The sequence below is a fragment of the Syngnathus floridae genome, chromosome 2, assembly GCF_059516105.1.
Source record: "Syngnathus floridae isolate MCC-2025c chromosome 2, RoL_Sflo_1.0, whole genome shotgun sequence".
Taxonomy (NCBI): Eukaryota; Metazoa; Chordata; class Actinopteri; order Syngnathiformes; family Syngnathidae; genus Syngnathus; species Syngnathus floridae.
In genome coordinates, this window is record NC_142414.1 from 3036197 (window position 1) to 3063706 (window position 27510).

Consider the following 27510-nt stretch of genomic DNA (forward strand, 5'->3'; position numbering starts at 1 on the left):
TTTCAAAATAGTATTTTTGTTGTTGTTTTTTTCTTCAAGATACCCCACAACAGTGGTCCACAGCCTTTTTACGAGTGTATAAAAGTGATCAAGTCATCACAAAAATCATGAAAAAAAATCTTATATAAGCCGCACCTGACGATAAACCGCAGGGTTAAAAGTTTTGCAAAAAAGTTGCGGCTTATAGTCCGGAAATTACGGTAATATCTACGAAACGGAAGCAGCACAAACAAATTTTTTTGCTGCACAAACCAGCACAAACGAAGCACAAACGAACTGTACCATTTTGGGTTCATTTGGAGCAGATGGGGGACTGGGTGAACTCCGGATGACCTATAAAATAATCTTTCATAACTAAAAAACCATAGCTGCACAAACGAAAATTTTTGCTGCACAAACAAAGCACAAACGAAACAGACTATTTTCCTTAAATATTGCGTGGGGGGCCAGCTTCACGCAGGTGCCTTTCACCCATAGTAAGCTGGGATAGGTTCCAGTGCCTCCCATCACCCTGAGCGAAATAGGTGTTGTTGAAAATGACATGTTAAACATGGCATTAGCAACTTGGCATAGCATCCATTAATCAAGATTCAAGATTCAAGAGTTTTTTATTCGCCATGTTTGAGCGTGCCAAACAAGGAATTTGACTTCGGTAAATCACAGCCTCTGTTCAACATTTAGGTGACTAACAACAACACTCAGGACATGTGAAGAACGAAAGATATTCTCAAACATCCCCTGATCTTAAACTCCCAAGAGGGCAAGGAAAAACTCAAAACTCCAGCTAGGGGAAATGAGAAACCTTGAGAAAAGACCACAGATGGGAGGGTCCCTCTTCTAGGAGACCAGGCTGCAATGGATGCAGAGAGGACACATAGTACAAACAGTGTAGACAAAAAAGGTGTGGAAAGCGGGATGTTATTGCACAGTAATGACTCTGAGACTCTAAGAGTGGTGTGAGTTCATCAGAGCGACAGCCTGGGGGAAGAAGCTGTCTCTGTGTCTGCTGGTTTTTGTGTATAGAGCTCTATAACGGCGTCCGGAGGGGAGTAGTTCAAACAGGCTGCAACCTGGGTGCGAAGGGTCTGTTGAGATGTTACTTGCATGTTTCCTGGTCCTGGACAGGTACAAGTCTTGGATAGATGGGAGGTTGATTCCAATTATCTTTTCTGCAGTCCTTATTGTCCGTTGCAGTCTGTGCTTGTCTTGTTTGGAGGCTGATCCAAACCAGACAGTGATGGAGGTGCAGAGGACAGACTGGATGATGGCAGTGTAGAAGGTCTTCAGCAGCTCCCGCGGCAGGTTGAACTTCTTGAGCTGTCTCAGGAAGTACAGCCTCTGCTGGGCCTTCTTCCGGACAGAGTCTATGTGGCCGTGGGTGAAAGTGGTGAAGGGCCTCGCCTGAAGTCCACTGTCATCTCCACGGTCTTGAGCGGGTTCAGGTCCAGGTGGTTTTGGTTGCAACAGTGGACCAGCCGCTCCACCTCCTGTCTGTACGCAGTCTCATCACCGTTCCGGATCAGTCCGATGAGAGTGGTGTCGTCTGCATACTTCAGGAGCTTCACAGAAGTCACTTGCGGAGAAATCGTTGGTGTAGAGGGAGAAGAGCAGTAGGGAGAGGACGCACCCCTGAGGGGCTCCAGTGTTGGTGGTCAGGGTGTCAGATGTGATGCTCCCCAGCCTCACACGCTGTCTCCTGTTGGTCAGGAAGCTGGTGATCCACTGACAGGTGGAGGCAGGCACCGCGAGCTGGATGAGCTTCTGTTGGAGGATGTCAGGAGCGATGGTGTTGAACGCCGAGCTGAAGTCCACAAACAGGATCCTGGCGTACTTTCCTGGGGTGTCCAGGTGTTGCAGGATGTAGTGCAGTCCCATGTTGACCGCATCTTCCACCGACCGGTAGGCAAACTGGAGGGGGTCCAGCAGGGGGCCCGTGACATCCTTCAGGTGGTTCAGCACTAACGTCTCGAAAGATTTCATGACCACAGATGTCAGTGCAACAGGTCTATAGTCATTCAGACCTGTGATGGCGGGCTTCTTGGCCACTGGAACGATGGTGGAGCTCTTGAAGCACGCGGGCACCTCACACAGCTCCAGGGAACGATTGAAGATCCTTGCAAAGGTGGGCGCCAGCTGCTCAGCGCAGACTTTCAAGCAGGAAAGTGACACGCCGTCTGGGCCCAGTGCCTTCCTGATCTTTTGTCTCCGGAACATCTGGCGCACTTCCTCCTCGCGAATCTGGAGTGCGGGCGCGGCCTCTGCAAGAGAGAGAGTCGGTGACCACGGTGATGGAGGTGTGGACAGAGCAGTTGTGGGGGGAGGTGAGTATGTGGATTGTGCTGCAGGAGGTCCCGTTGTGTGGGAGGACCGATCAAACCTGCAGTAGAACCTGTTTAGCTGGTTAGCGAGCCTTGGGCTCTCCACAGGACGGGGGGTTCGTTTCTTGAAGCCCGTGATGCTCTGCAGGCCTTTCCACACTGTTGAGGGATCAGGATTGGTAGAGAGGTGTCTCTCCAGGCTCTCCCAGTAACACGTCCTGGCTTTCCTGACCTCTCGGTTCAGTGTGTTTCTGGTCTTCTTGAACAGGTCCCGGTCGCCGCTCCTGGAGGCCTCCTCCTTGACTTTGTGCAGCCTCCTAAGGTTCGGTGTAAACCAAGGTTTGTCGTCGTTGTACGTGCAGAAGGTCTTAGTCTGCACACACAGATCCTCACAAAAACTGATGTATCATATGACAGTGTCAGTGAGTTCATGCAAGTCTGAATTTGCAGCTTCAAAAACTCTCCAATCGGTGCAGTCAAAGCAGGCTTGGAGGTTCTGCCTTGACTCCACTGTCCACTTCCTGACAGTCCTCACCACAGGCTTAGAAGTTTTTAGTTTCTGTCTGTAGGCACGGATCAGAGGAACTAGACAGTGGTCTGAGAGTCCTAAAGCTGCACGAGCCAGAGTGGTATGCATCCTTAATTACGGTGTAGCAGTGGTCCAGTGTCTGTGCCCCTCTGGTGGGACACGTTATGTGCTGTCTGTATCTGGGGAGTTCGTGTGCGAGGTTCGCCCTGTTAAGATCACCCAGAACAATGATTAGTGAATTTGGGAGAAGTTTCTCCATGTCTGTCACCTGGTCAGCCAGCATCTGCGTGGCTACACTCGCACGTGCGTGTGGTGGGATGTAAACAGCCGCCATAACGATGGAGGAGAACTCCCGTGGTGAATAGAACGGCCGGCAGTTTATGAAAAGTGTTTCTAGGAGAGGGCTGCAAAACTCTTTCAACACCATGACATCGGTACACCAACGTTCATTAATGTAGAAACAGAGACCACCTCCCTTTGATTTCCGGAGAGCTCCCCGCTGCGATCTGCACGCGTTAGCCGAAACCCAGCTAACTCCATGGCGTGGTGGGGGGTTCGTTCGCTAAGCCACGTTTCAACAAAACACAGCGCGGCGGATCTGCTGAAGTCCGTGTTCCTTTAAGTGAGGAGCAGCAGTTCGTCCATCTTGTTCGCCAGGGAGCGGACATTCACCAGATGAATTGACGATAGGGCAGAATGGAACGAACCCTCTCTGCCTCAGCTTTACGAGGGCTCCGGATCGTTTTCCGCGTCGCCGCCGTCGCGCTAGCTTGTATAGCACCGCCGCTCCGGCTAAAATCTCCGACAAACAGTCTGAATCAGAGAGAACAGGAGAGAAAATACCAGAAGAAGACTGACCGATGTTTAACAGTGCTTCTCTAGTAAAAGTGATCCGGGATGGACAGCAGAAGACACAGAAAACACACAAAATAAGACAAAGAAACAGAGAGCGACTCACCGTGGCAGCCATCCGCGGCGCCATCAGATGACGTCAATCCAACATAATAGCAATGTATTTGAATGGTAATTGTTGTTAAAGATAACAAATGTTTTAAATTTTGTATTTTAATGCATATTTATTTCCCCCATAGTTTCTTTTATTAATTTTTTTTATTATTCACTTCACAGATTGTAGTGTCACTGGTGAACGGGCGTCCGGGAGCGAAGAACTTCTCCTACTCCCCTGTGCTCCGTGATTTCACCAAAGCTACGAACATCCGTCTGCGTTTCCTGCGCACCAATACTCTCCTCGGCCATTTGATGGGGAAAGCTTTGCGAGATCCAACTGTCACACGCCGGGTAGGGACATCAGTCATTAGCAGCTAGCGCAGAAAACTAACCTTGGCATCTGCATGCTCACTTTGATCCCTCTCATTAAACGTCACACTTGTTGAGTCAAACACATTGCAGCAGTCACACAAATTCCAAATCAAAGTATCTCGTCTACAAAAAGGTGTTTCATAGTGCGTCAACTATTGATGAGACCACTTTGCTCATGTAACACCCACGGTACCGCTTTGTGTTGGACTTGCTTTAGAACGAGTATGACGTATCAGATGGATACCACGCAGGTGCACTTCAATAAGTGGACACTTCCAACCAATTACATTTTCCAATTTTTTTTTTTTTTTTAGTGAAAAAGAGACCCAGAGAGATTTTAACTTTCAGGCAGAAATGTCCTTATTTAATTCTCTAAAACAAATACATTAACATACAAATAAATAATAAGGTGGAAATAATTACCAGTAAAACAAAACATATAAGCCACACTTTAGTATAGCAACTTAAATCTGTTCTCAAAAAGTATATAAACCACTCTTTAGTATAAAAAAAATTAAATCTGTTCTCAAAAAATGTGAAAACCGCTCTTTAGCTTATAAACACCACAGTTTGTACTGTTTCATCAGGTAGCTGTGTTCAATAACGTTTTTCAAATTTAGAATTACATATACGCATACCATTTAAAGTGAGTTGGGACATGACCTCAGTTTTTTAAATGTAGACCTGAGGACCAATAGATTGGTACAGACCGGAAATGATGTTGAGGGAGGGCTGCATACAGTCTGGGGTGTGAGCTAACACAGCGCAGTCATCAGCGTATTGAAGTTCACATGTCTTTGTGTGGTCCTGGAATGTTGAATGTTGAAGAGGCCGTACTCCACCTGGACACCATCTTCACATCACATACCACAGTGGAAAAAGCATGTAATGGCAGAGAGGAGGATGTTAAAGAGCAATGGAGTCAAGACGTAGCCTTGCTTCACCCCAACATTCACATTGAAGAGCTTTGACTGGAGTTCTATTGAGAGTATACTGGCTTGCATCCCATCATGTAGCTGCTTCTCCACATGCCAAAGACACACAAAGAAACCAAAATTTCGTTCCCCCCTATCCCACGGTGACAAGACATGGCACACAACAGACAAACAAGTAAACAAGTATAACAAAAGCGTGCTGAATGAATAATGAATAAATAACACAACAATAAATAAATAAATAAGAGGAGCAGAAAAAAAAGGAGCAAGTGCGCGTACAGCAGACATACCCGAAAATAGCGCAACAGTGCCGCACGCTACGCAGAAGGGGGTAGCGAGTTCAGGGCCCTAACAGCCTGGAGAAAGAAGCTGTTGGAGAGTCTGGTGGTGCGGGAGCGCAGGCTCCTGTACCTCTTCCCAGAGGGCAGAAGGTCAAACAAAGAGTGAGCCGGGTGACTCACATCTCTGGCAATCGAGGTAGCCTTGCGGGCGAGATGGGAGGTGTAAATGTCCTTCAGGGAGGGGAGCGAAGTACCAATAATCTTACCAGCCGTATTCACTATGCGCTGCAGGGCCTTCAAGTTCTGTTCAGTGCAGTTACCACCCCAGACAGCGATGCAACTGGTGAGGACGCTCTCAATGGTGCCACGGTAGAATGTAGACAGGACTGCCTGAGGAGCACATGCACGCCTGAGCTTCCGCAGGAAGTACAGGCGGCGCTGAGCTTTCTTTGCCAGTGACGGGGTGTTTGCGGACCAGGAGAGGTCCTCACTGATGTGCACCCCCAGGAACTTGGTGCAGCTCACCCTCTCCACCACAGCACCGTCGATGATCAGCGGCAGGTGTGCTGTGTGACCCTTCCGGAAGTCAACAATGATTTCCTTGGTCTTATTGACGTTCAGCAGGAGGTTGTTGTCCCTGCACCACGTGGTCAGAAGGTCAACTTCCGACCTGTACCGAGTCTCGTCGCCCTTCGTGATGAGACCCACCAGAGTCGTGTCGTCAGCAAACTTCACTATGCGGTTGTCGCTGTAGGTCGCAGTGCAGTCATGCGTCAGCAGGGTGAAGAGCAATGGACTGAGCATGCAGCCCTGGGGGGCCCCCGTGCTCAGCGTGATGCTGGCGGAGATTTTGTCGCCAACACGCACCACCTGAGGCCTCTGACAGAGGAAGTCCAGTATCCAGTTGCAGAGGGAGGTACTGAGGCCCAGCTCGTTGAGTTTGCAGATGAGTCGCTGCGGCACAATGGTGTTGAAGGCAGAGCTGAAGTCCACAAACAGCAACCTCACATATGAGTCCTTTCTCTCCAGGTGGGTGAGGGCCGAGTGGAGGGCAGAGCAGATGGCATCCTCAGAGGACCGCTTGGCACGGTACGCAAACTGGAAAGGGCCAATGGTGGGGGGGAGAACGGACTTGATGTGCTCCATGACCAGCCGCTCAAAGCATTTCATGATGATGGGCGTCAGTGCCACAGGGCGGTAGTCATTGAAGCAGGACGGTGCAGGTTTCTTCGGCACAGGAACGATGGTGGCAGCCTTGAAACACGAGGGGACGATGGCCTGCTGCAGGGAAACGTTAAAGATGTCCGTGAAGACACCCGACAGCTCCCCAGCGCAGTCCTTCAGCGCTCGACCCGGGATGTTGTCAGGGCCCGCCGCCTTACGGGTGTCAATAGCGGCAAGCGCCCTCCTCACACCGTCGGCAGAGAGGCGCAGGGGCTGCTCGTGTGGGAGGGGAGTGGTCTTCAGCGGGCAAGTGCTGTTCTGGGCGTCGAAGCGAGCAAAGAAGCGGTTCAGATCGTTCAGCAGACGGACGTCGCCCTCACAGCTCCTCGGCGCGGGCTTGTAGTCCGTGATGGTCTGAATGCCCCGCCAAAGGCTACGTGCGTCCTTGCTGTCCTTGAAGTGGGTGGAGACCTTGCACGAGAACGCCTTCTTCGCTTCTTTGATGCCTCGGGACAGGTCGGCCCTCGCTGTCTTCAAGCCAGCGTCATCCCCCGCTCTGAAAGCCTTGTCCCTGGCCCTCAACAGTCTGAGGACAGCCCCCGTCAGCCACGGCTTCCAGTTCGCGCGAGTGACGACGGATTTCGAGCAAGTCACATCATCGATGCACTTCGTGATGTAAGAGGTAACAGAGTCAGTATACTCCTCTATGTCCGTCCAATCGCTGTAGGTGGCTGCCTGCTTAAACAAGTCCCAGTCAGTGGTGTCGAAGCAGTCACGAAGTGCATCGGAGGCACCCTCAGGCCACACTTGAACCTGCCTCCGAACCGGCCTGGATGCCTTTACCAATTGTCTGTATGCGGGCAAAAGCAAAACGGTGAGATGGTCAGAAAGCCCCAGATGGGGGAGGGGGGTGGCTTTGAAAGCTCCTTTTTGCGCCGAGTAGACTAGGTCCAGGAAGCTGTCTCCACGTGTCGGAAAAGGAACATGCTGGTGAAGCCTCGGGAAAACAGACTTCAGGTTGGCATGATTGAAGTCTCCAGCGAAGATGGTGAAACCGTATTAAATCAATACTGGTGGCATTTCCTTGACTGGCCAAGTGCCTCAGAGGCAGCACTATGAATAGCCTGGTGCAGAGCTGGCCAGTCATCTGATTTCGAGGATCTTATTGAGGTTTTCAGGAAGGAGGCTGCTGATGGTTGGCTTTGGTGGTGGGACTGTGCAGTGCTGCAGATATTTTTGTTGGGAGCATCCCTTGGACCACAGAGTTGACTGCTCATGAGGAGTTTGAATCTGACCATGAGGTGGTCAGTCCAACATTCAGCTCTGCGCATGACACGGGTGGTGAGGCCATCATGTTTGTCCTTTTGATAGACAATCGCATAGTCCAGGATATGCCAGTGTTTCGAGCGCGGGTGCTGCCAGGTGGTCTTAAATGTATTCTTCATCTGGAAGATGTTAGTGATGTTATTAATCAATCCTTTTTTACAGTATGCCTAGCGGGGTTTTAATTTTCAGATGAGATTTGAAGTCTAAGAAGAAAACCTGACACTCTTAAACAAAAATAAACTGCCCTTTAAAAACCGTTCATTGGCCCCAGAATGAACACAAAAACGTTCACAATGCAAAAATGCGCTACGGTCAGTTCACGTTCGTCCAACTTTCGTTCATTGAGCACGTTCAGGTACAACACTGCATGCCCACCATAGCACTAAAGTTTCCCATGACTATGAGCTTGTCCGTAACCGGTGTTTTCTACAGGACGGTGTCTAGAGCTCTGTAGAAATCCTCCTCGATCTTGTACTTTGCATTCACAGTTGGTGCGTAAGCACTGATGAGTGTGGCAAACCATTCCTTTACCAGGTGAATGCACCATGTAATCAGCCTTTAATTGATGCCGACGGCATTCCAGTATGTGTTGCAATATTTGGGACTTCACAGTGAGGTGAACTCCATGGCGAATGCCCTCAGGGACCCCTTTTCAGAAAAAGTGTACCCAGCACCAACTCCTGTCAGAGTCCTCTCCATGTCGTATCTTGTGAGCTCAAGTGCTGTCCTCTGGTGGGGTCTATCAGGAGTTACAACCAGGTCCAACAATGTACGGACGTTCCACGAAGCAATGCAAAGAGTTTTTCTATTTGACCGCAAGGGGGATGCTCCAATGAGTGCGGTTTACCGTCCGGAGTGTGAAGAGTCAACACATTTTCTAGGTCCTTCCCCATCTTAGCGGTGAGTGTGGAGCTGCTCAGTCACCATGGCAGCCGATGAGAAGATGCGCTGCTCCGTCCTGCAGTCTCAACGATCATCAAACCGTCAAGTCACACACCTCGCTTGCTTGTCCACTTCCTCCTCTCTCGCTGCTCGAGAGACAGAGATACTCCGCTCACAGTGTCCGTGTGTCACGCTCGTCCTCTCACATGAAAATGCGTCCCTTTTTCAAGCCTTTACTGCTTCAAATCCCATCTAATCACACATTACCTGCCAATCACCATCACAACACTGGTAACCTCTTAAAACCTTCTAGTTTATTGTACCCCGAATTTACCAACTACTTAAACACTAACTTAATAGCTAAGCTAACTAACACAGTTATAATGGAGGCTCACATACCCACAATCCATCACCCGTAAATTCACATATTTACGTTTTTTTGTTGTTGTTTTTGTCAATACCAGTGAGTGAAGCAGTGAAAATTAGCACCTCCAAATATGAGACTATGGTGCGCACTTGGAAAATAGTGCCATCTCTAGCTCGGGGATGAGATTCTGCGCCAAGTAAAGGAATTTAAGTATCTTGGGGTGAGAAGGGGGAAGATGAAGCGCACAATCAACAGGTGGATCAGTGCAGCATGTGCAGTGATGCGACAAATGTATTGGTCTGTTGTGGTTAAAAAGGAGCCAAGGTGAAAGGCGAAGCTCTCGATTTACCGGTCGATTTACATTACCACTTTCACCTCTGGTCACAAGGTGTGAGTAATGACCCAAAGAACGATATACCGGATACAAGTGGTCGAAAAGAGTTTCCTCAGCACGATGCTCGGGCTTTCCCTTAGAGATAAATTAAGAAGCTTGGTTATTTGGGAGTGACAGAGTTAAGCCGCTGCTCATCTGCATCAAGAGAAGTCAGATTAGGTGACTGAGATCTGGTTAGGATGTCTCCTGAATGCTTCTATGATAAGATTTTACAAGTTCATCCCACCAGGAGGATAACCTGGTGACAACCCAGGGAATCCTGGGAACACCTCAAGATTTCCCCAGTATAGCCACCCAGCTACTTCTTCCAACTCTTCTGGGGGGGATCCCACAGCGTCCCCAGCTCAATTGGGAGTTATTGTCTCTCTACCAGGTCCTGGGTCATTCCCGGCACCTCCTGCCGTTGGGGCATGCCTGGAAGCCCCTCACTTGGGGGGCAATCAGATGGCAGCCATGTTGTTTGAACATGAAAACAGCGCAGCTATTTCCAGAGTTATGTAACAAACCTTTGCTAAAAAAAAGGATAATAGACATACTCTTGTCATACCGAATGGGAGTTGAACTATTCCCGCTACAGATTCCAAATAAAGTCTATAGTTTGCGCATACAGGGCCAAATCTGTACAGCTACACTGGTGCCAAATGGCTTTGAGAATGTGCTGACCATGTCCTATATACCTATGCCTGGTAAAAGTGGACAGACAAAATAGGACTAAATAATCATTGGGGTTTCTAGGCACTGAGACTTGATCAACACAGCCAGCTTCTGATACAAGCCTCAGCCACCTGAATGACTGGAGATGTTCATATATAAGTCCCAATGATCAAAGTCCCAATGATCATCGTCACACACACATCTGGGTGTGGTGAAATTTGTCCTCTGCATTTAACCCATCCCCATGTGATTTTGATCCATCCCCTGGGGGAGAGGGGAGCAGTGAGCAGCAGCGGTGCCGCGCTCGGGAATCATTTGGTGATCTAACCCCCCAATTCTAACCCTTAATGCTGAGTGCCAAGCAGGGAGGCAATGGGTCCCATTTTTATAGTCTTTGGTATGACCCAGCCGGGGTTTGAACCCACAACCTTCCAGTCTCAGGGTGGTCACTCTACTATTAGGCCACTGAGCTGGTCTATATTGCTCCATCTTTTGATTAAATCTGTGATTGAGCATCTTTCACTCCCTAAACCTGACCACTGTTCGCTGATCGACCCCCAAAAACCCTGATTGCGTAAAGCCTGTACTCACTATTGACTCCAACTTGTATGCACCTGTGCCTTGTATGTTCCTATGTTACTGTTGCTGGAATGAATTGTTGTTTCTCACCTGGTGTTGGTATGTCTGTTTGTGCAGTATTACTACAGTATCAAAGACATCAGCATCGGTGGACGCTGTGTGTGTAACGGACACGCTGAAGCATGCAGTGCTCAAGACCTCAACGATCCTTACAAGTAAGCGCACAAAGCACAAAATGCTAACAGATATGAACTCTGGGCAAACCTTTTTAGAGGGGAAGCCTTTGTTTCACACACACTTTGTGCGCACGCTCTCTGACATAGACGCACACACACGCATGCACGCACGCACCACACACACACGCGCGCGCGCACACGCACGCACGCGCACGCACACACATGTGCACACAAGTGTCCGTTTGCAAGATAATCAGTGACACAGACACTTCCTCATTCAAATGTCCACACACCAAGGACTAAGGCGGCGCTAAAGTCAAAGTCAAAGTCAGCTTTATTGTCAATTTCTCCACATGCCAAAGACACACAAAGAAACCGAAATTTCGTTCCCCCCTATCCCACGGTGACAAGACATGGCACACAACAGACAAACAAGTAAACAAGTATAACAAAAGCGTGCTGAATGAATAATGAATAAATAACACAACAATAAATAAATAAATAAGAGGAGCAGAAAAAAAAGGAGCAAGTGCGCGTACAGCAGACATACCCGAAAATAGCGCAACAGTGCCGCACGCTACGCAGAAGGGGGTAGCGAGTTCAGGGCCCTAACAGCCTGGAGAAAGAAGCTGTTGGCGAGTCTGGTGGTGCGGGAGCGCAGGCTCCTGTACCTCTTCCCAGAGGGCAGAAGGACAAACAAAGAGTGAGCCGGGTGACTCACATCTCTGGCAATCGAGGTTGCCTTGCGGGCGAGATGGGAGGTGTAAATGTCCTTCAGGGAGGGGAGCGAAGCACCAATAATCTTACCAGCCGTATTCACTATGCGCTGCAGGGCCTTCAAGTTCTGTTCAGTGCAGTTACCACCCCAGACAGCGATGCAACTGGTGAGGACACTCTCAATGGTGCCACGGTAGAATGTAGACAGGACTGCCTGAGGAGCACATGCACGCCTGAGCTTCCGCAGGAAGTACAGGCGGCGCTGAGCTTTCTTTGCCAGTGACGAGGTGTTTGCGGACCAGGAGAGGTCCTCACTGATGTGCACCCCCAGGAACTTGGTGCAGCTCACCCTCTCCATCACAGCACCGTCGATGATCAGCGGCAGGTGTGTTGTGTGACCCTTCCGGAAGTCAACAATGATTTCCTTGGTCTTATTGACGTTCAGCAGGAGGTTGTTGTCCCTGCACCACGTGGTCAGAACGTCAACTTCCGACCTGTACCGAGTCTCGTCGCCCTTCGTGATGAGACCCACCAGAGTCGTGTCGTCTGAAAACTTCACTATGCGGTTGTCGCTGTAGGTCGCAATGCAGTCATGCGTCAGCAGGGTGAAGAGCAATGGACTGAGCACGCAGCCCTGGGGGGCCCCCGTGCTCAGCGTGATGCTGGCGGAGATTTTGTCGCCAACACGCACCACCTGAGGCCTCTGACAGAGGAAATCCAGTAGCCAGTTGCAGAGGGAGGTACTGAGGCCCAGCTCGTCGAGTTTGCAGATGAGTCGCTGCGGCACAATGGTGTTGAAGGCAGAGCTGAAGTCCACAAACAGCAACCTCACATATGAGTCCTTTCTCTCCAGGTGGGTGAGGGCCGAGTGGAGGGCAGAGCAGATGGCATCCTCAGAGGACCGCTTGGCACGGTACGCAAACTGGAAAGGGTCAATGGTGGGGGGGAGAACGGACTTGATGTGCTCCATGACCAGCCGCTCAAAGCACTTCATGATGATGGGCGTCAGTGCCACAGGGCGGTAGTCATTGAAGCAGGACGGTGCAGGTTTCTTCGGCACAGGAACGATGGTGGCAGCCTTGAAACACGAGGGGACGATGGCCTGCTGCAGGGAAATGTTAAAGATGTCCGTGAAGACACCCGACAGCTCCCCAGCGCAGTCCTTCAGCGCTCGACCCGGGATGTTGTCAGAGCCCGCCGCCTTACGGGTGTCAATAGCGGCAAGCGCCCTCCTCACACAGTCGGCAGAGAGGCGCAGGGGCTGCTCGTGTGGGGGGGGAGTGGTCTTCAGCGGGCAAGTGCTGTTCTGGGCGTCGAAGCGAGCAAAGAAGCGGTTCAGATCGTTCAGCAGACGGACGTCGCCCTCACAGCTCCTCGGCGCGGGCTTGTAGTCCGTGATGGTCTGAATGCCCCGCCAAAGGCTACGTGCGTCCTTGCTGTCCTTGAAGTGGGTGGAGACCTTGCACGAGAACGCCTTCTTCGCTTCTTTGATGCCTCGGGACAGGTCGGCCCTCGCCGTCCTCAAGCCAGCCTCATCCCCCGCTCTGAAAGCGTTGTCCCTGGCCCTCAACAGTCTGAGGACAGCCCCCGTCAGCCACAGCTTCCAGTTTGCGCGAGTTACAATGGATTTCGAGCAAGTCACATCATCGATGCACTTCGTGATGTAAGAGGTAACAGAGTCAGTATACTCCTCTATGTCCGTCCAATCGTTGTAGGTGGCTGCCTGCTTAAACAAGTCCCAGTCAGTGGTGTCGAAGCAGTCACGAAGTGCATCGGAGGCACCCTCAGGCCACACTCGAACCTGCCTCCGAACCGGCCTGGATGCCTTTACCAATTGTCTGTATGCGGGCAAAAGCAAAACGATGAGATGGTCAGAAAGCCCCAGATGGGGGAGGGGGGTGGCTTTGAAAGCTCCCTTTTGCGCCGAGTAGACTAGGTCCAGGAATCTGTCTCCACGTGTAGGAAAAGGAACATGCTGGTGAAGCCTCGGGAAAACAGACTTCAGGTTGGCATGATTGAAGTCTCCAGCGAAGATGGTGAAACCGTCAGGGTGCGCTGTTTGCTGTTCACTGACAGCCTGGTACAGTTCACCAAGCGCCGCGATCCTGTCTCCTTCGATGTTGGAAGGCGGGATGTATACCGCGACTAGCAGAATCGCGGTAAATTCCCTCGGCAGATAAAAAGGACGGCACTTAATGATCACAAACTCCACAAGCGGCGAGCAGTGCTCACATACCACCACAGAGTCCCGGCACCATTCTTCTCGGATGTAGACGCATATTCCACCTCCTCGCGACTTTCCCCCTCGTACAATGGCACGGTCCGACCGATAGCACGCTAGCCGCTCCAGATGCACGGCAGAGTCCGGAATGTTGTCACTCAACCAGGTCTCGGTGAACACGAGCACACAGCAGTTCCGCACCGTCCGGTTCGTAGACCTCAGCAGGCGAACGTAATCCATTTTGTTGTCCAGCGATCGAACATTCGCCAGAAGAATGGAGGGCACCGCCGGTCGTGCTGGGTTGGCCGCCAGCCTGGCCCGGACGCCTCCGCGCTTGCCCCTCTTCTGCCTCCTCGCACACCGTTTCCGACGGCTCCCAACCAGGGGAGGAATAGCGGGTGAGGTCGGCGACGTCTCAGGACGTAGCAGTCCGAGCGCCTTTAATGTCGACGCTTCAAAGTCCAGAACGCCGCAAAACCCACTTCTGCCGATGTCAAGCAGAACCTGCCTGCTGTACTTGTAGCACGGACGAGACGAACACACAAGACTGTCGGACGAACACTCATTAGACGAACAAATCACCGTAATGACGGGACAGAGAGTGGCCGCTGCGTGTGCACGCGCCGCCATCTTGAAATCAAAATCAGACGCTGCAAGTGACGCTCCACAGGGAAAGGCAAAACAAAAAACTACTGGTGAGCGCTGTCTACTTCGTGCTAACTCTACACACTACTACGCATCCGCGCCGCCCACTCACTGATCGGAAACAACAAAAAGACTATGGATTATTATTTTGTGATTATGAAGTAATTTGTTGTGTATGAAGTTTAAGTAAAAAAGATAAAATGGAGAATTAAAAATCTGACATGATGCAACCTGGCCTGTTTACAAACAACAATAACCCTAACCCTTCTTATTAATACAACAATAACAATAATAAAACAAACTTAATAAATCGAATAAAAAAATCATTCAATTTAAATAAAATGGTTCATTTGTATTTGATTTATTATTTTAATCTAAGTTTTTTGGTAGTGCAATTGACAACATATTCTCATTTGCAATATCAACCTGTCTGCAGACAGCAAAGGATATAGTTACATATTTACAAGTTCATTTACAATGGTAATGTTTGAGGAATGTCGGTGTGAATGGTCAGCCCCTATACATTTTCATCTAACCAAATCTGGCCCGCTTTGCAAAAAGTTTGGACAGCCCTGCCATATGTTAATGCAAGAAAAAAATAATAAAATGGATTTTTTTTTAATATAAATTACCTCGATACGGCAAACTAATTGTGAAACTGTACCATGTCATCAAAACATCAGCATATTGCAGTGAAAGAATAGCTAACAGCTAAACTACTTCAAATAAAAAATAATGGTGATATTTGATACAAAAATTATGCAAAATAACCACGCTTAGTGTCGCTCTCCATGGCGTCAATGTCGTGCTGCTCCACCTCCATCACCTTGTCCTCAGAGGGGGCGCCAGGCAACGGCACAGGGCCAGGTCAGGGTCGAGGGTGGACGTAGACGAGGAGGCAGACTCCGTGTCTGACACAGAAGCAGGTGGGCACACCGAGTCTAGTGGAAGGCAGGGCGGCCAAGCTGGAGTGCGACAGGGATTCCTTGGCAGCCCCCTGCGGGAGACGGTCTAGTCAGTATGGAGACGGTAACATTCCACAATGAAAGCCGGGTCCATGATCCTTTCAGCTGGGATCAACGGCTGTTCATCGAGGCCGTACGGCTCCCAGTCCATGAGATACTAGAGACCCCTGCCTCTCCGCTGTGAATGGAGCAGGCTGCGGACTGTGTAGACTGGGCCTGCCCCACGGAATGGGACGGAGGCAGAGCGGTAGCTCTCGGGGGGGCTCTCAGGGACAGGCTTTACTTTAGAGAAGTAGAAAGTGGGGTAGACCCTCATGGAACTGAGAAGTTTGAGCCGGACATCAGCACAACAAATCGGAACGCCAGCTTCTGCGATTTCACCCGGAGGGGCAGGTCCCTGGCCGAGAGCCACACCTCCTGTCCAACCCGCTAGGTAGGGCTGAAATTCTGGTTGGTAGTTGGCCACACAGTGGAAGGGTGACAGGCAGAGCTCGGAAGAGAGTTGTGGGCATACGCCGCCCAGGGCAGTTGCTGGGCACACAACCGCAGGCTACCCGAAGCTGTGCAGCAAAGGCCCTTGCCCAACTTCTGGTTAAGCCGTTCTGACTGCCCGTTAGCATGGGGATGGGAGCCCAATGTGAGACTTGCGGTGGCCCCCAGGAGGCAACAAAACTCCCAGCCAAATGCGGGTGAAAACTTTGGCCCTTGGTCCAAAATGATGTCCCTCGGCAGCCCATGCTATCGGAACACCTGTTCCAATACCTCCTGGGCTGTTTGCTTGGCAGAAGGCCATTTGGGCAGAGGGACCAAGTGGGCTATTTTACTGAAATGTCAAAAATTGTGAGGATGATGGTGCCAATCTCGTAGTTCCACTCAACGGAGGACAGGCGGCATGAGAAGGCTCAGGGGTGGGGTTTGTCGTCAGAGGTTGAGTGCTGGGAGAGAACAGCCCCCATTCCCATATCCAAGGTGTCCACTTCAACCACAAATTGACGCTCAGGGTCAGGCATTTGAAGGATGGGGGCGGAGTTCAAACGTGCCTTCAATGCCGCTAATTTCCTGTCGTTGGGTTCCACTCGAATGGGGGTTGCGGTGCTGGTGAGGGTAGCAAGAGGAGACGCTACAGAGCTGTAGTTCCGAATAAATCTCAAATAGAAGTCGAAAGCTAACTGCTACAGCTTCTTCTAGTCTCCGGCTTTGACCATGAGGTGACGGCTTTCACTTTTGCAGGGTCCATTTGGATGCTCCCCTAGGTCACGATGTAGCCCGGGAACAAGACCAACTGGGCGTGGAACTCACGCTTCTCTGCCTTGACATAAAGGGAGTTCTCGAGCAGGCGGAGGACAGAAGTGGCAGAGGGTAGGTTGACTGTGATTCAGGCTGCGTTAGTCAATGAAGGGGGGAGCGAGCCATACTTGCACACAAAGAAGAACCCTGCTCCGGCAGGTGTGGTAGTTGGGTGGATTATTCCTGGGGGGCGAGGTAAATCCTGGATGTATTCCTCATGGCCTTTCTTTTAGGTGCCGAGTGAGAATACAGAAGGCCCTTTGGTGGTGCAGTGCCCGGCAGGTCGATGGCACAATCGTAGGGCAGTGTGGAGGCATAGGGGTGGCCTTGGCGTTGCTGAACACGTCTCTCAGACAGTGGTAGCTGGCGGGCACTCTCGTACCATTCCTGTGTTCCAGTCAAACACAGGATTATGCTAGGGGTGGCACAGGATGAGGGGTTGACCTGGGACACGTAGGAGATGAAATTGAATAGCCTTCCGATGGTTGCCTAACAGGAGCATAGTTATCGCAGCAGGGACATGTGCTAACATGCAGAGTGGTCAACCATCCAGGGCTCGTGCCGGAATTGGTGGAGACAATGGGTGGTGGCCAATGTCCAGTTGTCGAGCGAGTTATGCGTCAACGATCATGGCCTCGGCTCCAGAGTCGACCAGGGTGGCCAAGGTGTGGGTAATGTTGGAGAGCAGGAGATGGTAAGAGGTTTACTGAGCTCATGCGGATTCCCCTGCAGCGGGTGATCTCCTGGCCTTTCAGCAGGTTGCCACTCTGTCACCCCCCCAACCCCACAGTTCAAGCACAGATTGGCCTGGAAGAGTCGCTGGTGCTCCTCAGGTGTGAGAGAGGCATGACCAAACTCCATGGGCTGGGTGGCAGTAGGCGACGATGAGCTGAAAACTACGAAATTGCATTTTAGTCACAGAGGCAATGTGCATCTTATTTTGCCGCAACATCAGGTTAGCAAACAAAGAAGGCCAAATTTCAGGTAATGTCAATTTAAGTGGTGAAATCCCAGACATGTTGCTATTCTTGGTACTCATGGATGAAGCGAAGTCTGATGGTAAAGATTTTGAATTGGGCCACTCTGGCCGTGTAACAATCACAAGCTAACTTGACTATTGAAAGGAGATGCAGTTCACTCGTCTTGCAGCCAAATACAACAACTTTCAGCTTTTAAATAGATTTTGTGCATGATCCTCTGCTCTGTTAAATTAGTCCTTTTGCTGGCCATCGCAACAATGACTTGCATTTATTACACTGCACAGTATTGACACAAATCATCTGTAGGTGTACCCAGTATGTATTTTTCTTGCCTGTAATATACATTACAGCTATTTTAGTTTCATTTCCACCGGCAAATCTACTCAGCTCTATTCTACTCTGCATTTACCCACATTTCCACAGACAAATAAGAATCAGCTTTATTGACAAAGTTTGTGCATGCCAAACAGGGAATTTGACTTTGTACAGCGCTCTAATGCCGTCCGGAGGGGAGTAGTTTGAATAGACTGTGACCTGGGTGAGAAGGGTCTGCAGAGATGTTACTTGCATGTTTCCTGGTCCTGGACAGGGACAAGTCTTGGATAGATGGAAGGTTGGTCCCGATTATCTTTTCCGCAGACCTGATTGTTCGTTGCAGTCTGTGCTTGTCTTGTTTGGTGGCCGATCCAAACCAGACAGTGATGGAGGTGCAGAGGATAGACTGGATGATGGCAGTGTAGAAGGTCCTCAGCAGCTCTTATCTACTAACTACTATAAATCATCTGTGGGTGTACCCAGTATGTATTTTTCCTGCCTGGAATATACATTACTGCTATTTTAGCTCCGTTTCCCCCGACAAATCTCTGCTCTAATCTACTCTAGTCTATTCTGCCCAACCCTACCCTACCCTACTGTGCTCTATTCTACCCTAGTCTATTCTAAGCTGCTCGCCTTTTTTGGTATCTCCTCCTTTGAGGCTCTAAAAAAAGTAGCCCAGTTCTAAAAACTGCCGAAAATATATTTTTTTAGGCCAATGATTGGCCCGAGACAGTGCTTTACATTTTGCTTGCAAACATAAACAAATGCTTTTGAGTTAGATTCTGCAACATTAATAATAGCGATGTAAACTTTCACGCTTGTGGCGAATATCTCATGTCAAAAGTAAAAAAAAAAAAAAATGCGATTCTCCTTAAGCACATTTGCTTTTGCTTCCACAACCTTCCTTCAATGAACTTTACTCGTTTGTGTGTGTGCGTGTGCGTGCGTGCGTGTGTGTGCAGGCTGCAGTGTGACTGTCAGCACAACACTTGTGGTGCATCATGTGACCAGTGTTGCCCTGGATACCATCAGATGCCGTGGAAACCAGCCACCACTTTCAGTGCCAACGAGTGTGAACGTGAGTGTTCTGCTTTGTATGTTCTGCTTGCCTATCATGAGATATATGGCTGGCATTTAAACTCAAAAGAATAACAGTTTCTCAAATGTAGTCCTTTCTTTGTTTGCAAGAAAAGAAAATTAATCCGGTAATGTATGAAGTCACTTTTTCCAACCATTTCCATCGATTTTCTCCCACGTATCGAGAATCGGGTTGCAGGGACAGCAAGCTTTAGCAGGAAAGCCCAGACTTTCCAACCATTTCATCCAGCTCGTTCCAGAGGTGTACCCAGGCCAGTGGAGAGACACAGTCTCACCAGCATGTCCTGGGATGTCCTCAGGGCCTCATTCCGGTGGAACAAGCCCAGAACGCCTCACCAGAGGGCATCCTGGAGTCATCCTAATCAGATTTCCGTGCCACCTCATCTGGCTCTCAATGTGGAGGAGCAGCGGCTCGACTTTGAGAACCTGCCAGATGACTGAATTTCTCACCCTATCTCTAGGAGAGAGCCCGGACACCCTGCAAAAGAAACTCCTTTCGTCCTCTTGTATCTGGGATCGTTTTCTTTTTGTCACGACCCACAGCTTGTGATCATTGGTGAGACCAGGAACGTAGATTGACCGGTAAACCAAGAGCTTCACCTTTTGGCTCAGCTCCTTCACTACGGTTCGATACAGAGTCCGCATCACCACAGATGCTGCACCAATCCGCCTGTCGATCTCACGCTCCATCCTGCCCTCATTTGTGAACAAGACTCCAAGATACGTGAACTCCACCATTTTGGGCATGATCTCATCCACAACCAGTAACGGGCATTATATCCATTTTCAACTGAGGACCGTGTTCTCAGACTTGGAGATGCTGATTTTAATCCCAACCTCTTCCGAGTCATTCCAGTCAGATGCAGATCACAATTTGAAGAAGCCGACAGCACCACATCATTGGGCAAAACAATGTTCCCTGCCTCCCCAGGGATGTGGGCAAAGCTCTGCCGGAGGTGGGAGTTGAAACGCTCTCTGACAGGGCATATTGCCAGACATTCCCAGCAAACTCTCACAATATGTTTGGGGCTGTCAGGTCGAACTGGCATCTTATCCCACCATCAGGACCAATCCACCACCTGGTAGCGATCAGTTGACGGCTCCGCCCCTCTCTTCAACCAAATGTCCAAAACATGCGGCCGCTAATCAGATGACACTACTACAAAGGTGATCTTTGAACTGTGACCTTGGGTGTCCCGATGTCAAGTGCATATATGGCCACCATCATGCTTGAACATGGTGTTTGTCATGGACATTCCATGTCAAGCACAGAAGGCCAATAACAGAACATCAATTAGGTACTGATTGGGGGGAGGGTATTTCCCCAATAACACCCATCCAGGTCTCACTGTCATTATCCACGTGAGAACTGTCACCCAACAGAATGATGGAGTCCCCAGAAGGAGCACTCTCCAGTACTCCTTCCAAGTACAGTGGTACCTCTACTTACGAACTTCATTGGCTCTGCGATCGGGTTTGTAAGTAAAAAAGTTTGTAATTAGAAGCAACGTTTCCCATAGGAATTGATTTAAAAGCAAATAATGCGTGCCAGACTATCCTCAAACTTTTATAGCAAAAAAGAAATGTCACTTTATTCTTGACGTCCTAATTTTGTTTGGGGAGGGGGGAACCTGTTCTAAATGTCTACACTTGCTAAAAATACCCCTGAGAATACACAGAAAAAGTTAGGCTAGTAAAATATTGTATGCCACATACTCTTTGCAATGTGCTCACATACTCGTCATTGCTTTTTGGCGCAATTAATCAGTTTTCCGATTGTGTGAGTGGTCATTGAACGTCCACTGAACTCCAAAGTACAGGCGCCAAGCCATGGGGCAATAAGTGTGCCGACAATGGTAGAGTGTCCGCCCTGAGACTGGAAGGTTGTGGGTTCAAACCCCGGCTGGGTCATACCAAAGACTATAAAAATGGGACCCATTGGAATTTAGGGGTTAAATCACCAAATGATTATCGAGCGCGGCACCGCTGCTGCTCACTGCTCCCCTCTCCTCCAGGGGATGGATCAAAATCACACGAGGATGGGTTAAATGCAGAGGACAAATTTCACCACACCCAGATGTGTGTGTGACGATCATTGGGACTTTAACTTTAACTTTAACTGCTCTAGGATAAAGTCCAACCCCTCTCAAGAAAACTGGTACCAGCGCCAAAACAGAGTGTCGAAGCGAGTCCAACTGTCTCGTCTGAATATCTGAGCTTCCGACTCGGGCTCCTTCCCTGCCAGAGAGCTGACATTCCATGTTCCTAGAGCTAGCTCCTCTAGCTAGGGATCAGACCACAAATGTCCCCGCCGTTCACAGAGCACACAACCCCTTAGGCCACTTCCACAGGTGGTGAGCCCATGGGAGGGGGACTTTCGGGCTGAGCCCGGCCCGGGCCCCATGGGTGCAGGCCTGTCCACCAGGCGCTTTCTAACACCTCCAGGCCTGGATCTAGATGGAGACCCTGGTGACCTGTTTCTGGGCAAGGGACAACCAGAGCCTTTATTTTACTCGTCAAAAGGGATCAAGTCCTTTTTTAACATGCGTAAAAAAATAGCCTTTGCACAAACAACATTTTGGTGTCAATCAAAGAGTTAAAAAAAAAAGATCACAGATCCGAAGAACTTGCAATTAAACTTGGGGAATTGGGACAAGCCCAGCCAAATATTGCATATAATTGATGCCCATTGTAATGTCTTGGGGGAAAAGTTAAACCCTCAGAATTGACCCCAACTCATTTAAAAATGGAGAAAAATCAGAAAAAAAATCTTGACAGTGTACAGTATGTCGAGAAAGCTTGGATTATTTAAAAGGATATTAGGAAGTACAGTGGAGCCTCGGTTTTCGAACGTTCCGGTTCTCGAACAAATCGGTATTCAAACAAAAAATTCGCGATTTTTTTGCTTCGGATGTCGGAAGCAAGTGGGAGCAAAGCCATCCTAAAACACAAAGACGCTCCGAAAGCAATGCGACACTGAGCGCACGGCGCGCTGCGGTTGTGCGATCGGACAGAATTAAGCTCCCTGCGCACGGATTTCCACTTAAATTTTGGAAAGTACAGCAGGACTTCAAAAATATCTTCTAAATTTCAGCAACGGCTCTGTCACAATAATGCGACCAGCGCGGTGCGGTTGCACAGTCAGCGATGCGCTACGGTTGCGCGTTTGGCGGTGCGCTGCAGTTGCGGGATTGGCCAAAAATGCGCAAATGAAAAAATGCTTAAAAAAGGTGTTTTTTTGGGGGGGGGGCTTGGAACGGATTAATATTTGGCCCATTATATGTAATGGGAAAATATGATTTGGAATTTGAACGATTCACTTCTCAAACAGCCTTCTGAAACTTATTGTGTTCGAAAACTTAGGCTCCACTGTAATTAAAAGTAATAAATAGCAAGTAAGTTGCAGTAATGGTAGTCATGGTAATGGTAGTAATCAGCAAATTATGATATTACAATCAAGCACAGTTTTACTTAAGATGCTAAATATCTGCCAATCCGATGGTAATATGTAAAAGAAGAAGAACAAATGCAACACAACAACACAAACCAAGCATGTTCATTTTGCCCATTGGCAGCAGCATATACATGTATACTAAGGCTGTTATTTTGAAGACCACCACACATGCTTTGAGTTGACAAAATAAGTCTTCAATCTTCGCAGCATGCAACTGTCACCGCCATTCATTTGATTGCTTCCACGACACTGACGTGGATCAGCGGCATGGGAGCCTCAACATCCGAGGAGAATACAGAGGGGGCGGAGTCTGCCTCAACTGTCAGGTGAGTCATGTTTATTTGCACGCCACAAATTTTTTTCCAATCTTGGTTCTATTGTAGCACCACACCACTGGGGTCAACTGTGAGCGCTGTATCCTTGGCTACTACAAAGCGCCGGACACAACCATTGACTCACCACAAGCTTGCGCACGTAAGTCACATGATCCCATCTTGACTGGGGCCAGCTATTTATTATGAATCTATAAATTTAACCCAGTGGATTTCTGATGTTAATTCAACATCAATCAGACATATTGATGTTGAATTGACATTAGTTGCCCCCTGGGAATTACTGTATTTTTTATACTAAAAAAAGAAAAGGAAAAAAATATTGCTTTGCAGTATGTAATAAATTTGAGGGGGGAATTTATATTACACAAACCAAGACTCAAAATGTTGAGCTTGGAGTTGCACCCAAAATCCCCTATCGCCCCCTCGCGAATGAGTTATGCTTATATTCAAAACTTTTGTTTTTAACTATGGAAAAGTATTTATTTTTACTGTGTTTTATGGACTATAAGTCACTCTGTACTATTAGTCGACCCAGTCAAGAAAATGCATCATGAACAAGAAAAAAAATATACACAGTATGTGCGTTTCATGTATCCGAGGTACACCCCAAAAAGTAGCCCAGTGCTTACAAATAAAGTGCTTACAAAGAGATGATTGCTTTATAACATTAAAAATGGGACGCGTATTAATGCGAGCGGATCGCAGGCCAACATCTAAAAAAATACACACCAAACAAACAGAGCATGTGTATGTGTGTATATATACATGACTGTCTCAGAAAATTAGAATATTGTGATAAAGTTCTTTATCTTCTGTAATGCAATTAAAAAAACAAAAATTGCCATACATTCTGGATTCATTACAACCCAACTGAAATATTGCAAGCCTTTTATTATTTTAATATTGCTGATTATGTCATGCAGCTTAAGAAAACTCAAATATCCCATCTCAAAATATTAGAATATCATGAAGAAGTATACTAGTAGGGTATTCAGCTAATCACTTGAATGGTCTAATTAACTCGAAACACCTGCAAGAGTTTCCCGAGCCTTGAAAAACACCCAGCGTGGTTCAGTAAACTAAATCACAAGTATGGGGAAGACTGTTGATCTGACTGCTGTCCAGAGGACCATCATTGACACGCTCCATTAGGAGGGTAAGACACAAAAATAAATTTCTCAAAAGAGCAAGCTGTTCACAGAGTGCAGTTTCAAAGCACATCCACAAAAAGTCTGTTGGAAGGGGGAAATGTGGCAGGAAACGCTGCACAACCAAGAGAGATGACCGCAGCCTTAAGAGCATTGTGAAGAAAAGTTGCTTCCACAATTTGGGGGAACTTCAAAGACAGTGGACTGAAGCTGGAGTCTAGGTATCAAAAGCCAATGTTCACGGACGTGTCCGGGAAATGGGCTACAATAACCTTATTCCCATGGTCAAGCCACTTCTGAACTCAAGACAACAGAAGAAGCGTCTGACTTGGGCTATGGAAAAGAAGCACTGGGCAGTTCCAGAGTGTTCCAAAGTCCATTCAGATGATAGCAAGTTTTGTATTTCATTTAGAAGGCAAGGTGCCAGAGTCCCCAGATGCTGGGGACCTCAGCATCGCGTCTCTGCTTTTTGCAGATGACGTGGTGCTGTTGGCTTCTTCAGGCCGTGATCTACAGCTCTCGCTGGAACGGTTCGCAGCCGAGTGTGAAGCGGTCGGGATGAGGGTCAGCACCTCCAAATCCGAGTCCATGGTCCTCGATCGGAAAAGGGTGGAATGCCCTCTCCGGATCGGGGATGAGATCCTGCCCCAAGTGGAGGAGTTCAAGTATCTTGGAGTCTTGTTCACGAGTGAGGGGAGGATGGAGCGTGAGATCGACAGGCGGATCGGTGCAGCGTCGGCAGTAATGCGGACCCTGTACCGGTCCGTTGTGGTGAAGAGAGAGCTGAGCCAAAAGGCAAAGCTCTCAATTTACCGGTCGATTTACGCTCCTACCCTCACCTATGGTCACGAGCTATGGGTCGTGACCGAAAGAACGAGATCTCGGATACAAGCAGCCGAAATGAGTTTTCTCCGCAGGATGTCCGGGCTCTCCCTGAGAGATAGGGTGAGAAGCGCGGTCATCCGGGAGAGACTCGGAGTACAGTCGCTACTCCTCCACGTTGAGAGGAGCTAGATGAGGTGGCTCGGGCATCTTATCAGGATGCCTCCTGGACGCCTCCCTGGGGAGGTGTTCCGGGCATGTCCCACCGGTAGGAGACCCCGGGGACGACCCAGGATGCGCTGGAGAGACTATGTCTCTCAGCTGGCCTGGGAACGCCTTGGGATCCCCCGGGATGAGCTGGATGAAGTGGCTGGGGAGAGGGAAGTCTGGGAGTCCCTCCTAAAGCTGCTGCCCCCGCGACCCGACCCCGGATAAGCGGAAGAAGATGGATGGATGGATGGATGGTGCCAGAGTCTGGAGAAAGGCTGGAGAGAAGCATAATCCAAGTTGCTTGAAATCCAGTGTGAAGTTCCCACAGTAAGCGATGGTTCGGGTAGCCATGTCAGCTGCTGGTGTTGGTCCACTGTGTTTCATCAAGTCCAGAGTAAATGCAGATTTTAGAGCACTACATGCTTCCGTCTGCTGAAAAGCTCTATGGAGATGATGATTTCCTTTTCCAGCATGATCTAGCATCTGCCCACAGTGCCAAAACCACCAGTAAATGGTGTACTGACCATGGCATTACTGTCCTCAATTGGCCTGCCAATTCCCCTGACCTGAACCCCGTAGATAATCTGTGGGGTATTGTGAAGAAGAAGCTAAAAGACACCAGACCCAACAATGCAAATGAGCCAAAGGCCGCTATTGAAGCATCCTGGGCATCCATAACACCTCAGCAATGACACAGGCTGATTGCCTCCATGCCACGCCGCATTGATGCAGTAATCCGTGCATTTTGAATCTTGTTTTTATACTTGATCTGAGAAAATACTCTAGTGTTTGGACATAGGATTTTTGAGTTTTCTTAAGCTGTGAGCCATACTCAGCAATATTAATTTAATAAAAGGCTTGCAATATTTCAGTTGATTTGTAATGAATCCAGAATGTATGACATTTTTTGTTTTTTTAATTGCATTACAGAAAATAAAGAACTTTATCACAATATTCAAATTTTCTGAGACAGTCCTGTGTATATATATATATATAATGTGTATATATGTGTATATATATATATATATATACACATATATATATATATGTATATGTATGTATATATATATATGTATATGTATATACTATGTATATGTATATACTATGTGTGTGTGTTCAAAGTTACTTTCAACAAGAAAAAGCTCTATAACTGTTGCCGAACATTTTGCAAGCATTTGTGACCTTGATCGAAAGCTGACGAGAACGCAACATTCTCTGCCTTCAAAAACACTCGCAAATGCAGCTAAGTGGGATAGCGGCTTCAGAGCTATCACTGTTAAATCAACCTTTCTATCAATCAACTATCTATTCTATGTCATGGTGTTTATGCATGTATGTGTATGTGTATGTGCACTTGTCAGCCTGTGATTGTGAGTCATTGTTCATGGATGGGACGTGTGAGGACATGACAGGACATTGCTTCTGCAAAGAAAACTACGCTGGCGACAACTGCGAACAATGTGCTGACGGCTTTGTCAACTTCCCAGAATGTTACTGTAAGTCTGCCCTTGTGATTTAACAATGAATGCCATCAGTTGCTCATGTCTTTCTGTCTTTCTATCTCTAGTTCTTTCTCAAACAGCTTTCCCCACCTATCCTAGTAACAACAACGGTGAGGCCAAACCAGCCGGAGAGATCATTAGTAAGTATTGTATTCATAAATAATATACCTACAAAGCATATATGTGCATGTCCTCAACCTGTGAAGTGGGATGGATTATCTGGTTAAAGCAGAAACGCTTACTAATACAAATTTTGACATATTTACGAACTGTATTTAAGGATAATGGCCTTTTGTGTATGTAGAAAAGGTTTTAGCGTAATTTTCGGACTATAAGTCGTGTTTTTTTTCATAATTTGAGTGGGGGTGCGACTTATAATAAGGTTCGACTTATGTGTTTTTTTTCAAAAATTTTGCCTCCCCAAAAAAAGTGAAACCGTGATAAATGAACCGCGATGTAGCAAAGGGATTACAGTCATTTGAATTTCAAGTGACGTCAGCAGCGCGACGTGACGTCAGCAGTGCGACGTGGTGGGGCGGTTGTTTACATAAAGGACAAAGATTGATCACGGGATGACGAAGGGCCCCACGTACTACCGGCATCATTAGCGGCTTTGTTTCTAAGTGACACAGAGGACGAAGAGTTTGAAGGATTTAAGGATTTGGAGAAACACAGAAGGTTTGAAAAACTATTATGGCTTTTACGCACGCCCGGTCCTACTCTACTGAGCTCTCTTTCACCTCCGTGGATCGAAGTCGGGGGCAGGCGCTCGGCCGGGTGGCTGTCCGGTGACGGTGCATGGGGCTCGGACATGGCTTTTACACAGGCCCGGTCCTACTCCACGGAACTCTTTCACTTCCGTGGATGGAAGTCGTGGGCCGGC

The 27510-nt window shown here is 48.5% G+C and overlaps 1 protein-coding gene across 7 annotated transcripts in view; it reads left to right on the forward strand.

The window, feature by feature from the left end:
* lama5 (laminin, alpha 5) overlaps positions 1-27510 on the forward strand; it is a 347871-nt gene that overhangs the window by 76220 nt on the left and 244141 nt on the right. For all 7 annotated transcript variants that reach the window (XR_015863095.1, XM_088398876.1, XM_088398835.1 and 4 more), the window contains exons 5-11: positions 3976-4146; positions 10867-10964; positions 19021-19136; positions 22818-22936; positions 22994-23084; positions 26487-26621; positions 26693-26767. Coding sequence is in view for 6 of the 7 variants with exons in the window: in XM_088398876.1 (XP_088255002.1) it covers positions 3976-4146; positions 10867-10964; positions 19021-19136; positions 22818-22936; positions 22994-23084; positions 26487-26621; positions 26693-26767 (805 nt within the window). In the remaining variant the exon portion in view is untranslated. The remainder of the gene's footprint in view (positions 1-3975; positions 4147-10866; positions 10965-19020; positions 19137-22817; positions 22937-22993; positions 23085-26486; positions 26622-26692; positions 26768-27510) is intronic.